Source organism: Salvia splendens, chromosome 2 (assembly GCF_004379255.2).
Source record: "Salvia splendens isolate huo1 chromosome 2, SspV2, whole genome shotgun sequence".
Lineage (NCBI taxonomy): Eukaryota > Viridiplantae > Streptophyta > Magnoliopsida > Lamiales > Lamiaceae > Salvia > Salvia splendens.
The window spans coordinates 18,475,676-18,488,330 of record NC_056033.1 but is presented as its reverse complement, the minus strand read 5'-3'; the positions used below and the strand labels follow the sequence as shown (position 1 = coordinate 18,488,330).

General features: G+C 35.8%; 1 protein-coding gene and 1 non-coding gene across 2 annotated transcripts; one reads left to right on the top strand and one right to left on the bottom strand.

The window, feature by feature from the left end:
* Window positions 1-1,444: 1,444 nt before the first annotated feature.
* Window positions 1,445-10,331, bottom strand: LOC121790657 (protein FLX-like 1). Its single transcript, XM_042188814.1, has 5 exons — window positions 9,814-10,331; window positions 9,346-9,515; window positions 9,152-9,234; window positions 3,900-3,995; window positions 1,445-1,743 (listed from the first exon to the last, which is right to left on the bottom strand). The coding sequence occupies exons 1-4, from the start codon at window positions 10,329-10,331 to the stop codon at window positions 3,942-3,944; spliced, it is 825 nt and encodes a 274-aa protein (XP_042044748.1). The 3' UTR covers window positions 1,445-1,743; window positions 3,900-3,941.
* A 1,935-nt stretch (window positions 10,332-12,266) lies between these two features.
* LOC121793180 lies at window positions 12,267-12,374 on the top strand. The gene has a single exon (XR_006049020.1). It is a non-coding gene; the product is annotated as a U6 spliceosomal RNA (small nuclear RNA).
* Window positions 12,375-12,655: the final 281 nt, after the last annotated feature.

Here is a 12,655-nt window from a genome sequence, read left to right as displayed (position 1 = left end):
ATCTGAGTTTAAGATACAAGAGCTTAAAGGCTTCCAACAAACCGATATAACTTTGATTCATCTTGATAATGTTCAACTTTATCAATTTTGTTCCTTTCCCATTGACAAGATACACCTAAATCCCAAGCTTTAAGCATATTCCGAACATGCATATGCACTTCTTTTGCTATTCGGTCTTGAGAAAACTTCTCTAAATCAAAGAGGTATTTGTTTCTAGCCTTCCATAGCTCCCATGTTATTAATAATGATTTTCCAAGTTGAGGATGAACCCCCTTTGGAGACCCATGATTGAACATAATTCCATAAGCCAATGTCATTATTGATATTTATATCCAAGATTCCTGCAAAATATGCCACGTGATTTTGCACAAGAGAAAAAAACATGCCCAATACTGTCATAAGCACCTTGGCAGAAGCAACATATCGAGGGATACAGAATATACCCATATCTTCGAAGAACCTCATGGAAAGGATATAGGTAGTTAAACAGTCTTCAGTTGAAAATTGTAATACGCAAAGGGATATACTTATTCCATAAATGTGGCACTATAGAAACCACTTCATGAGAATTTCAAATAGCTTTATAAGCTGATTTAACTGAAAAATCTCAGTTGTCATAGGAGCCCAAACAAGCATATCCTTACATAGTTTCCTGATAAAGAGGTACAAGCCTATAAAATATATCATGTTTAAATAAGGTCGTACGTGTGTAGCTTTTGGTCCTATAGAGTATGTTTGATTGCATATTTAACTCATTAATCAAGTCAAAATGCGGTTGACTGTTAATTTTTTACGAAACCGTTAAATATAACTAAAACATATTGTTTAGAATCAAAAGCTAACCTGTTTAGTGTGTAGGACCAAAATATTTTTTTGGACAATTGTACTGATCCAACATTGGACTTTTGTCTATATTAATCAATTTATGCGCAAGAAAATATCAAAAGTTGCTCAGTTATTGTGCAGTTAAGATGCTTGTGTCTTATATACAGCGTCATAAAAAATAGTCTCATTTTTCCTTTTTCAGCCATCCACCAAAATCTGTCTCTAAAAAATGAAAAGTTATATTTATCTCTCATGCTTTATTCACATTTTCTATTTATATCTACTTTACCCATTATTTCTCTTTTTATCATACTTTATCAACGTATTAAAAGTCAAAGCATCCATCAATTGGACTATTTTTTATGGACGCTATTTTGTACTTCCACAATATTTGTGTTTGAAGTTGAATTTCAGGTGGCAGTTTGAGAGAATTATTTGGAAGTTTCCGATCTAGGCAAACCAAGTACAATTCTTAACAAGTATTTTGCATTGCCAAATTAATCGAGTTACGAAATGGCAGTTGATGACACCACCACATCTACCCTTCCCCAAATGTTGCTGTTGATGATTGATTATGATTCAAGTTGTAAACTATGATGGAACAAAATCTTCTCCGACATGATTTCACAACATTTTTCAATTATTGTACTTTTTTCATAAAATTGTTTAATTATACTACTAATAAACTGCATCTTTATAATTTAGTAAAAAATTTACAACACAAGTTGCAAACTAGAGTGTAAGTTTAAAAGGAGCACTTCTAAGAAGCATCGTTTCCATCTGGCTTCCTGTTTTAAGTCGACTTGAAATCTGTTTCAATGTCAACTAACCTGATGAAGGAGATGATGGTAGCCGGCCATTCGACTCTGCTGCGATCGTCGTAGCGACCATGAGGCCTCCATGCACATGATTCATACCCTGTTCAATAAATCAAATAAAAACCCAATTAACATCAACTAAAGAGGCTTTTAGCCTACGAAAATATGTGAAGATCGAAATCTGGTTGGAACCCCAAATATGCCGATAAAATAATGACAAACAAAAGCAGACATGAAACTCATGACGCAGGGAGTGATAATAATCATATTAACTACTACAAGTTTAATGTACTTAAAGTCACACATCATTGCCATAACATTACTGTTGTAGTTACCAGTACTACCTAGTAATACCCCCCGGGATGAGAACATCCAAATGCTGATATTCGGGAGAGCGAGAGTTTTATGTCTTAATTTTCCCAAATATGCACGTTTTTGTTGATTCAGAAGTAGTAAGCAATTGAAGAATCAAGAGACAATTAACTCAAACAGATCAAAAGGCATTCCATCACCCCATGATGCATCCAAATACTAATACCCATATAACACAAAAAAATAAGCAGTCTAATCTTCAAAAGAGAAGACGAAAAAGTTTAAACAAGCTGCAAAATGCAACAGAAACTACTCCAAGCAGTACTATCGATTCAAGACTCCAATATTACAACAGAAGATCTAAATATGGATTGATAAAGAGTAATTATCTTAAAAGCTTAAATCATTATATATTACTCATATGGAAATATTCAGATGATAGTCCTTATGACTCGTGAACCGTTACCTTTCCAGTTCCAGTGTTATCGATATCTATATACATATATAAAGGGGGAGTTTTGGAAGAAATTACAGTAATTTAATGGCCCTCATTCGTGAACCGTTGCTCATTGGATAGCATGAATTATAACTAAACAATTTGTTGCCGTTACTTATTTGATATTACCTCCGTCCTTTAAAAATAGAAACTTTTGAAACGGCACGGGTATTAATGCACAATTGGAAAAGTAACATAGAGAAGCAAGAAATGATGACTGAAATATTGTTAGAGGAGAATGGTTCCCCCACCTCATTAGAGAGAGAAAAGTTTCCTTAAGTAGATGTTTCTATATTTAAGGGACTGACCAAAATGGAAATGGTTTCTATTTTTAAAGGACGGAGGTAGTATAATTGTATAAATAATCATGTACCACCCGTATAGATAAAAAAGATCTTCAATAAGGTATATTCTGACATTAAGAGAATGTCTAGGAATCAAATTTTTTCAGATCTGTTGAAATTAACTTATAGTATCGAAAGTCATCCTATAAGATAATCAGGGATCGTCGATATATCACCAGTAATTAAATCATTCTTATCTAGTGTCGCAACATGCAAATTTTATGATATTGCCAAATCGATCGAGATTTACGAAATGGCATTTGATGACACACAACACCACATCTTATTTTCAGGGACCCTTAGTCAGTCTAAATATCTCAATATGTGAAGGCCTTTAGTTCTCTCCCAACATTCACTACAAAACAAGTGTCAGTTCGGGATACCAAACTATGGCATTTCCTTTTTAAGAGGATGTCATTACTCCAATAGTTAATTACAACAAAATTCTTTTTTCCAAATGTGGTTGTTGATGATTAATTATGATTCTAGTTGTAAACTATGGTGGAAATAGGCCAAAGTTTGGGACATACACTACAGATAGAACAAAATTGTCTCTGGCATGATTTCACAGCATTTTTCAACTATTTTACTTTTCTCATAAATTATTTTATTATAAATAAACTCCAATTTTTATATTTTAGTGATAATTTTACAATATACTCCCCCGTATTCAAAAAATAGAAACATTTGAAACGGCACGGGTTTTAATGCACAATTGGTAAAGTAAGTGAGAAAAATTTGTAAAGTAAGGGAGATGAAAAGAAAAATGAGAAAAGTAAGAGAGGAAGAGAAAAAGTAGTGAAAGTAGAGTTAGTGGATTGTGGGGTCCATGTCCTAAAATAGAAATATTCTAAAGCTTCTATTTTTAAGGAACGACCCAAAATGGAAATAGTTGCATTTTTTTAAAAAACGGAGGGAGTACTATGTTGATCCACATCACGTACATAGTGTAGGGGAAGGGGTGCAGTGCAATACTAGATGCAAACTGAAGTACTATGACAAGTTTAAAAGCAGCTCTTATAAGTAGCATAATATCTGGCTCCCTGTTTTTAGTGAACTTGTCAGTGGTATTCGACTTGAAATATGTTTTCGATGTCAACTAACCTGATGAAGGAGAAGAGGGTAGCCAACAATTCTGCTTTGCAGCTATCTTTGCATGTCATTGGGACCATGAGGCCCTCCAGGTACATGATTCATACCCTGTTCAATATATCAATAAAAACCCCATTAACAACTTCAACTAAAGAGGCCTTTAGCCTATGAAAATATATCAAGATTGCATCCTGGTATGAACCCAAATATGCCCATAAAATAATGACAAACAAAAGCAGACATGAAACTCTGAATAGGGGAGTGATAATAATCATATTTACTACAAAGCTAAGGTATTTCAAAGTCACACATCAGTACCACCGAGTAATACCCCCCAGATGAGAACATCCTTATCTGATATTCGGGAAAGCATGAGTTTATGTTGATTCAGAATTGGCAAGCAATTGAAGAAGCAAGAGACATATAACTTAAACAGATCAAAGGGCATTCCATCACCACATGATACATACAAATACTAATTCTAATATAACACAAAATCCTAAGAAGCAGTCTAATATTCAAAAGAAAAGAAAAAGTTAAAACAAGGTGCAACTGAAACAGAAACCACTCCAAGCAGTACTTTGATTCAAGACTGTAATATTACAACAGGGGATGTACATATAGTTGATAATGAATAATTATCTTAAAAGAACAAATAACTATATATTACTCATTTGGAAATATTCAGATGTTAGTCCTTATGCCTGTCATCCTTTTCTAGTGCCAGTGTTATCTATACATATATAAATTGGGAGTTTTGGAAGAAATTGCACGAATGCCATTTGAACTCATAAAATAATACAGTAACAAAGTTTTTTTCAATTTTTAATGCAACATGAATAGACGTTTAATGTTATATTTGAATTCCAAACAATAATTTGATATCATAAATTTAATGTCCATCACTCATGTACCATTAGTTATTGGATATCATGAATCCTAACTCAACAATTTGTTGTTTTACTTATTTGATATAAATAATCATGTAACGCATTTTATTTGTTTGATGGTCACATATGTTATTTTATAAAGAGCTTCAGCACCTATCTTGGCTACTAGAATTGATAATTAAATACAACCATTATGATTTTATCCTTACATAAATATAAATTCGCAAAAAGCGTCTAAGAATTTTATATACCATCCGTCCCGCCATAAGCAAGCCACTTCTTTTGGCCACGGGATTTAAGGAATTGATATTTAAAGAATTAAAGTGAAGATAGTAAAGTATGATTGATGAAAAAGTAGAGGAGTGAGAAGAATAAAGTAGGTAGAAAAATAAATTAAGAGGGGGGATTTTTTGCTTAAAAGGAAAATGACTCACTTATAGTGGATCATCCCAAAAAGAAAAGTGACTCGCTTATGGTGGGACGAAGGGAGTATACGGAATCTTTCTTGGAATAATAACTTACTATTTTGTCAAAAGTTCTTTCTTCCATTATTTCTTTTTTCCGGATATGTCATACGTATACATCTATATTAATGAAGCTTAACCTCACCAATTACATTTTAAAGTAATTTTTTATCATATAATCCATATTTTCTATCTTATTCCTCATATTTAAAGTCATTCATAGGTGTTGAAATTGGGGAAGTTTAGAAGTTTTTTTATTCTAATCACTAGTGGAGGAAGTGAGAGGTTTTGGAAGAGACTCTTCATTCTTTTTTTGGACTATAAATATATGACAACTCGTCGCTTAGGGCATCCACAGTGGGGCGGACTATCGTCCGCGGACGATAGGGCTTCGACCACGCATCATCTGCAGTATCGTCCGCCCCACTGCGGGTCACGCGGACGATACCGCAGACGATGCAACGCGTTTTCCTTTTTTATTTTTTTCATTCTTAAAAATTTATTATATATATACACCCCAACTTCACTCTTCCATTTACTCCACTCTTCCATTCTCACTCTTCTATATACTATAAAATGAATCCCGGTGATTACCCAAGTCCGAATAGTATGATGTTCAGTGGTGGTGCACGGTGGCCACGTACAGACCCTGATGAATATCGGCCCTTTGACTCCAACACCCAATACGATCTTGATTTCAGTACGGATTCGTACGGGCTGTCAGACATGGAGCCGTCTCCCACCCGCGCCCATGCCCCACCCCGCCGCGCCTCTGCCGCTGCCGCCTCCGCCTCGGGCTCCGCCACCAAGAAGAAGCGAAACAGACAAAGGGCCCAGAAGTTGCTGCCTTCGGAGAAAAATGAAGAGTTCTCCCCAAGGAGGACGAACTACAACCCGGATGAAACCATCATCTTGACCCTGAGTTGGATTGATATTTCAGAGGACCCAGTGTTTGCCAACAACCAAAAGCAAATCGCGTACTGGGAGCGCATCGCTGATCGCTACAACGAGGCCAAGCCGGCGGCCACCTACAAGCGCCATAGGGAGCAGCTCCGCAAGCACGGGGATCAAGTGAAGATGCAGGTCAATTTGTTCTCGTTGGAGTACAAGAAGTGCTTGAGGGAGCAGGGCAGCGGCGAGAGTTTGACTGATGTGCGCGATAAAGCGCTTGCGTCGTACATTTCATTGTTCGGCGATTTCAAGCATTACAACTCCCGACTCCTCTTGAAGGACAAGCAGAAGTTCCAAGGAGGAATTATGCCCCTATTGGCTGCAACGAAGAGGACGAAGAACACCGCCGTCGTTGATTATACGAGCAGCGACAGCAGCGCACCTCCGATGGACCTCAACCAGCTGATGTACGAGGATGAGAGTTCCGGCACACCGATGTCCTCCCGGTGTCCCATTGGCGTCAAGGCTGCCAAGAACAAGGGCAAGGCAAAGGTGACATCCTCACAGGCCGCAGCACAGGACCCGACCCCGATCGCGACCCCGACCCAGGCCCCGACTTCGGCTACGGGACATGCCTACGCGGAGTTGGTGGAGGCAGCCAACCGAAGGACGTTGTTGGACACGCACCACGCCCTCATACAGTGCGAGGACCCGGGCAAAGCCGAATACATCAAGTGGATGATAGATGATTTGCGCTGGCGCAAGCTGAGAATGAAGGATTAGTAATATAGTGTTTGTCTTTAATCGTAGTGTTTTTATTTCCAACTCTTGTAAAAAAAATTTAATTAGTAATGTAAGATTTGCCTTTAATCGTAGTGTTTTTGATAATTTTGCATGACATATTTGAAGACATAAAAAATTAATTATCAAAATAATAATGAAACCTATAGGGCGGACTTTAGGGCGTCCCACTGCAAGTGGAAGGGTAGGAGGATAGAATGATGATGTGGCGGAGCATAGGGCGCCCCATTGTGGATGCCCTTAGAATCCACATATTCCAACATTTTTCCATGCATTCTTCATTTAACTTTCTGCAAAAATTTGCTTCGATTTTAGATATTTATGATTTTTCATCAACATGTATTTATCATATTATCCATATTTAATTAATTAAGTATCATTCCATGTTCCTTATTTCTAAAAACGAATAACCAATTTCAACTTAAATTCACTAATTATAATTGATTATATTACTACTCTTTTTTAGCATTAAACGCACATGCGCAATGCAGCCTCGTCGTCCGCAACAGATCTTCAGTTACGCCTAAGATATTATTTTTGCATCGCACTACAATAAAGGTTTCAACATTATAGATTGAAGCAATGATAATGATATTTTCACTTAAGTTATTGTTATATCTTGATATCCATATATCCATGTTATTATTTATATAATTAAATTATTATCGATATTAAATATATACTCCCTCCGTCCCACAAGAGTATGCAGTGTGGAGGGAGTATAATTTACTACTTGCAAAAATATAAACATATATAAGCTCCGGCGATGGTGTTACACTTGTCACTACTTATATAAAACAAATCAAGGGTATGTTCCAATCATGTACTCGAAAACAAATTTTTTTCTAATTTTCTTGATCATCATTCTTACAAAATGTCACTGCCATCATCACTGGAACTCATCCCAAATAATGAAGTGTGACCTTCATCCACTAGTTTCATCCTACCTCTTCTACCTTAGCACATACAAGAGATTGTTGACACCGAGATAGACATGTTAAAAACTACTCTTGCCCTTCTTTTTCTCTCACAATAAATCGACCTGAATTATCTACTTCAGGTGTTTACGTTACAGTTTACACATTTTATTATGGCTGAATCTACTCTATATTTATATCTTTAGAAGTCCTTCCAAAATGACTTTCAAAATTCAGATGTTGGTTCCACAATTAAGAAGTCTGTATAGAAGACTCTTAATTATGCTTAATATAATCAATCAATAAGCACACAGGGAAAACTCAAAGTTTATAAAAAAAAGGAAGAGAGCGCATTTGTCCTATCAAGCCCTTGTACTTCTACTTTAATGATATTTTATTAACTTTTACTTGGAGGCAGTGTTGTTGCGTTTATATAATTTTAATGAGCGCCTGAAAACTTATTTTTCCTAACAATGAATATAAAATCTTCGATGTGCAGAAAATATAACTTCGAAAGCTCAGCAAAGCACAATGCTTCAAAGGTTGACTAAGAAGCGCATTTATTTTAATAAAGGAACGCAGCGCTAGACTATAAGGGCCAACAAAGCATAATCTCAAAATAAAAGGGCTCCAAAATCGCATTTTGCCATTAAGACGTCTGCATAAAAGACTCTTAATTACGCTTAATATAATCAACCAATAAGCACACAGGGAAAATTCAGAGTTTATACAAAAAAGGAATAGAGCGCATTTTTTCCTATTAAGCCCTTCTACTTGTACTTTGATGATGTTTTATTAACTTTTACTTGGAGGCAATGTTGTTGCATTTGTATAATTTTAATGACAGTCTGAAAACTTATTTTTTCCTAAGAATGAATATAAAATCTTCGCTGTGCAGAAAATATAATTTCGAAAGCTCAGCAAAGCACAATGCTGCAAAGCTTGACTAAGAAGCGCATTTACTTTAAGAAAGGAATGCAGCGCCAGACTATAAGGGCCAACAAAACATAATCTGAAAATAAGAGGGCTCCAAAATTGCATTTTGCCATATGATATGGAGTATCAAAAATACGGTTTGAATTCATAAAAAATATGAGTGCTACTGCCACTAGGAAACACATCAGACGGACAGACAGTCAGACAGACACACACTGTCATAGCAGAATTCAACATAAGGGCAGAAATTTATAGTGAGTTTACAAAGTATTATTACTCCATCACTGTCATAGCAGGATGTGTATGAGATGCTTTAGGTTTGACTTCATGGCATTCAAACTTTAAGGGTAGGAGATAAACCAAACCTGATGAACAGCAGGCTGATCGGGTAATGCATTTCTACCAACTCCAGGTTCAACAAAGCTCTGGTGAACGGCATATCCAGGAGCTGAAAGAGGAATCAGTCATTTAATACAGTTATGTTTTTGTGAATACGCAGTAGAAAATTAACCAACAAACTCCATGTGCAAGAACAAGAGCAGAATCCTGTAGGACTAACCTGGGTTGGCAGATGTTCCTGAACCTACACCGGCCGCCATAGCTCTCTTCTCTGCAAGTTCAGCACGCAATTTTTCTGCCTCACGAGTCATAGACATCAGGTGCTTCTCCATTGCTTCACCTAGTTCAAAGTTGGTGGCCTTCATCTTCCTTTCATATTCAACAGCAGCCCTTCATCCATTCACAAACAAAATAATTTCAACATTGAAATCAACCACTGATACTACTCAAGTTTAGTTCTAAATATTTCAAACCAAATACATTTCATAAATTATCTCAAACAAAATTGTGACATTTTCCAGTAATGTTTAATTATAAATCATCATCTGCCCAATCAAAACCCTCAATTATGGATATCTATCCTCAATTGATTCTGATAATGGACAATTATTTGACAATTCACTTACAATTCCGGTGTTGGTAAATCCAATTAATCTGATAGCAATATAAAAGATGCACTGTTGCGTACCTTCCTTTTTGCACTTCTCTACGCAATGCCTCAATGTCAGCCTTGAGGTCGGAGAATTCCTGCTGCTCGGGTTGAGTCCTCGCGATATCGTCTTGGACTTCCTTCAATTTGGCCGATAATTGGTCGCGATCAGCCCTAAGGTCCTTGATTTGAGCCCTAACACGGTTCGATTCGGCGGAGAGGGCGTCGGCGGAGCGAGACTCGGCCTCCAATTTGAGGGAGCGATCGTAGACCTCTCGCACCTGAGCGTCCCTCTCGGCCTTGACGGAGGCGGCGGTGGCGGCGAGGCGGCGGAGCTCCTGCTGCGCGGCGAGGACGTCCTGCTTGAGCGCGACATGGGAAGCGGCGAGGCGCTGATTGTCGAGAAGGAGGGTTTGGATCTCGCGGCTGCGGGCGGCGATACGGTCCTCCTTTAGACGGATTTCGGCCGGAGTCAGGCGGTGCTGATTTCGTCCCGCCATAGCAATTGAATGAGCAGTATCTTTGCTCTCTGTCACTGAGATGAGAGCATCTTTCATGAAAACTTTCAGGTATAAAAGATGAATTCAAAAAGTATATTTCTGTTTTTTTAAATAAAATTAAAAAAACCACTTACTCGTTGCTGAATTTCACCCAAATGAAATTTCACCCAAATGAATAACGAATGTGTATATTTATATATGATTTTGGGATTAAATTTTTAAAAAAAAAATAAAAATAAATTCAAAAAATGGTAATAAAATTTGTATATTTTTGGAAATTTGAAAATATATTTTTTTTATTTTTTGGTATTATTTTCAAATTTTTAAAAAAAAAAGAAAAAGAAAATGCCAACGGCCAATAGAAACGTGTCACGTCGCCCTGCTCGCTGGCACGTACGTGCCGGCCGCGGACAAGCGTGTCCTTGCCAGCGGCACGGACGGATGGACGGAGCCTGCTCTCTGATGTGGATGCTCTAAAAGATACTCTCTCCCCGTCCATGATAAATATGACACATTGTGAATGACATGGGTTTTAATGTGGAATTGGTAAAGTAAGAGAAAAGGGAAATAAGTAAGAGAGAAGTAGTGTTAGTGGAATGTGGGGTTCATATTTATTAGTAAGAGAAAGAGAAAAAAAGTAAGAGAAAAGTAGTGTTAGTGGAATGTGGGGTTCATATTATTAATAAGAGAGGGGAAAAAGTATTAGAGAAGTTGTTGAAAACTTTCGCTTTTTAAATATGATCTATTTTTTGTGGACAACCAAAAATGACAAATATACATATTTTTCATGGACGAGGGAGTAATGTATAAATAATTATATTTAAAAAGATATAATATATTTTTAAATATCCTTTTTTTCTATTGCAGAATAGAATTGTCAGGTAGACGTCGAGCCAGACCAACTGAGGCCCGACCTAGACCTATATCTGATGCGGGCTAGGCTGGTCAGGCTTTTATTAATTTTGCTAAAGCCCATCGCAGTCTATATCCATTTGGCAAGTAGGCTGGGGCTAGGCTTTGTCTAAATTGTACTATTATTACTATATCAAGGATACTCTAAAAATATTATATGCAAAACTAAAATATGTATATTTTGTATTTATGTGCCATTTCAACGAAATGTAAATTTAAATCATTTTTAAGTTCATTTGTTGTTTTTTACTAATATAATTTTTCATGTTCTTTACATTCATTTAGACTTAGTTGTAAATATTAGACTAATAGGCATCATTTGATAGCTATGTCATATTTCGACTAAACATGATACAATTTGTGATAGTTATCATAATTTCGATTAATTAATTTATTTTGATTGGGAGTTTGATAGCTTGAGATAATTGTGAGTTATCTTATTTAAGTGTTAGATACAACAAGTTACAAACAAGGATAAAATTATAATTGTCAAAATTATCTTCATTAATTTAGGTTAATGATAGAACTATAATTGAAAAATAATTTCTCTCTTTTATGGCACACTCTCTCCAATGATCCAAAAAGCTGAACTCGTGGGGTCGAAAATATAATTAAAAATATTATACTATAATATAAATAATTATATATATTACAATTTAAATATTATATTATCTTTTTTAAGGCATGGTAAAAAAAACACGTCACACAACTTTATATAATCTAGACTAATATAGAAATTTTAATATTTTAAAATTTGTGATATGTTATGTAAATTGTTTTAATCATTTTTATTATTTTAAGTACGCTTTTGTTAACTTTTAATTATATCAATAATTTTATTTGTAATTTTATAAATATTAGTATTATTTTTATCTAAAAAAGGATGGGTAAAAATGTATTTTACTAAAGTTAACTAGGTGTATTAGATATGTAACATAGGTAAATGGGTAGTTACAAATGTGATTGAAATATAGGCTTTTCAGTGGGTTTTGTGCGGGCCGGATACCAAACACGGGCTACGTAGATTGTTAACATAGCTACCAAATGCACAAATATTACTCATGTTATCTAGACGTAAGTGGTTGAGTCCATTTGCAAACATCCAAGAAAATCAGAACGATATAGAGAAGATTAGCATGACTCACAAAAATAATGACATGTATAAATCAAGAATGATAACTCATATTTATGATGATAACATAATACTCTCTCCGTCTCCAAAGAATATGCACTTTGGGTTTGGCACGAGTTTTAATGCAAAATTGGTAAAGTAAGAAAGAGGTAGAGAGAAAAAGTAAATAAAGTATTGATAGTGGAGAATGGGTCCCACCCCATTAGAGAGAAAAGAATTTCTAAAATTAGAAAGTGTATATTCTTGTCGGACGGACTAAAAATAAAAGAGTGCATATTCTTATGGGACGAATGAAGTAATTTATTATTTTAAGGACTACTACTATCAATTCTAGCCA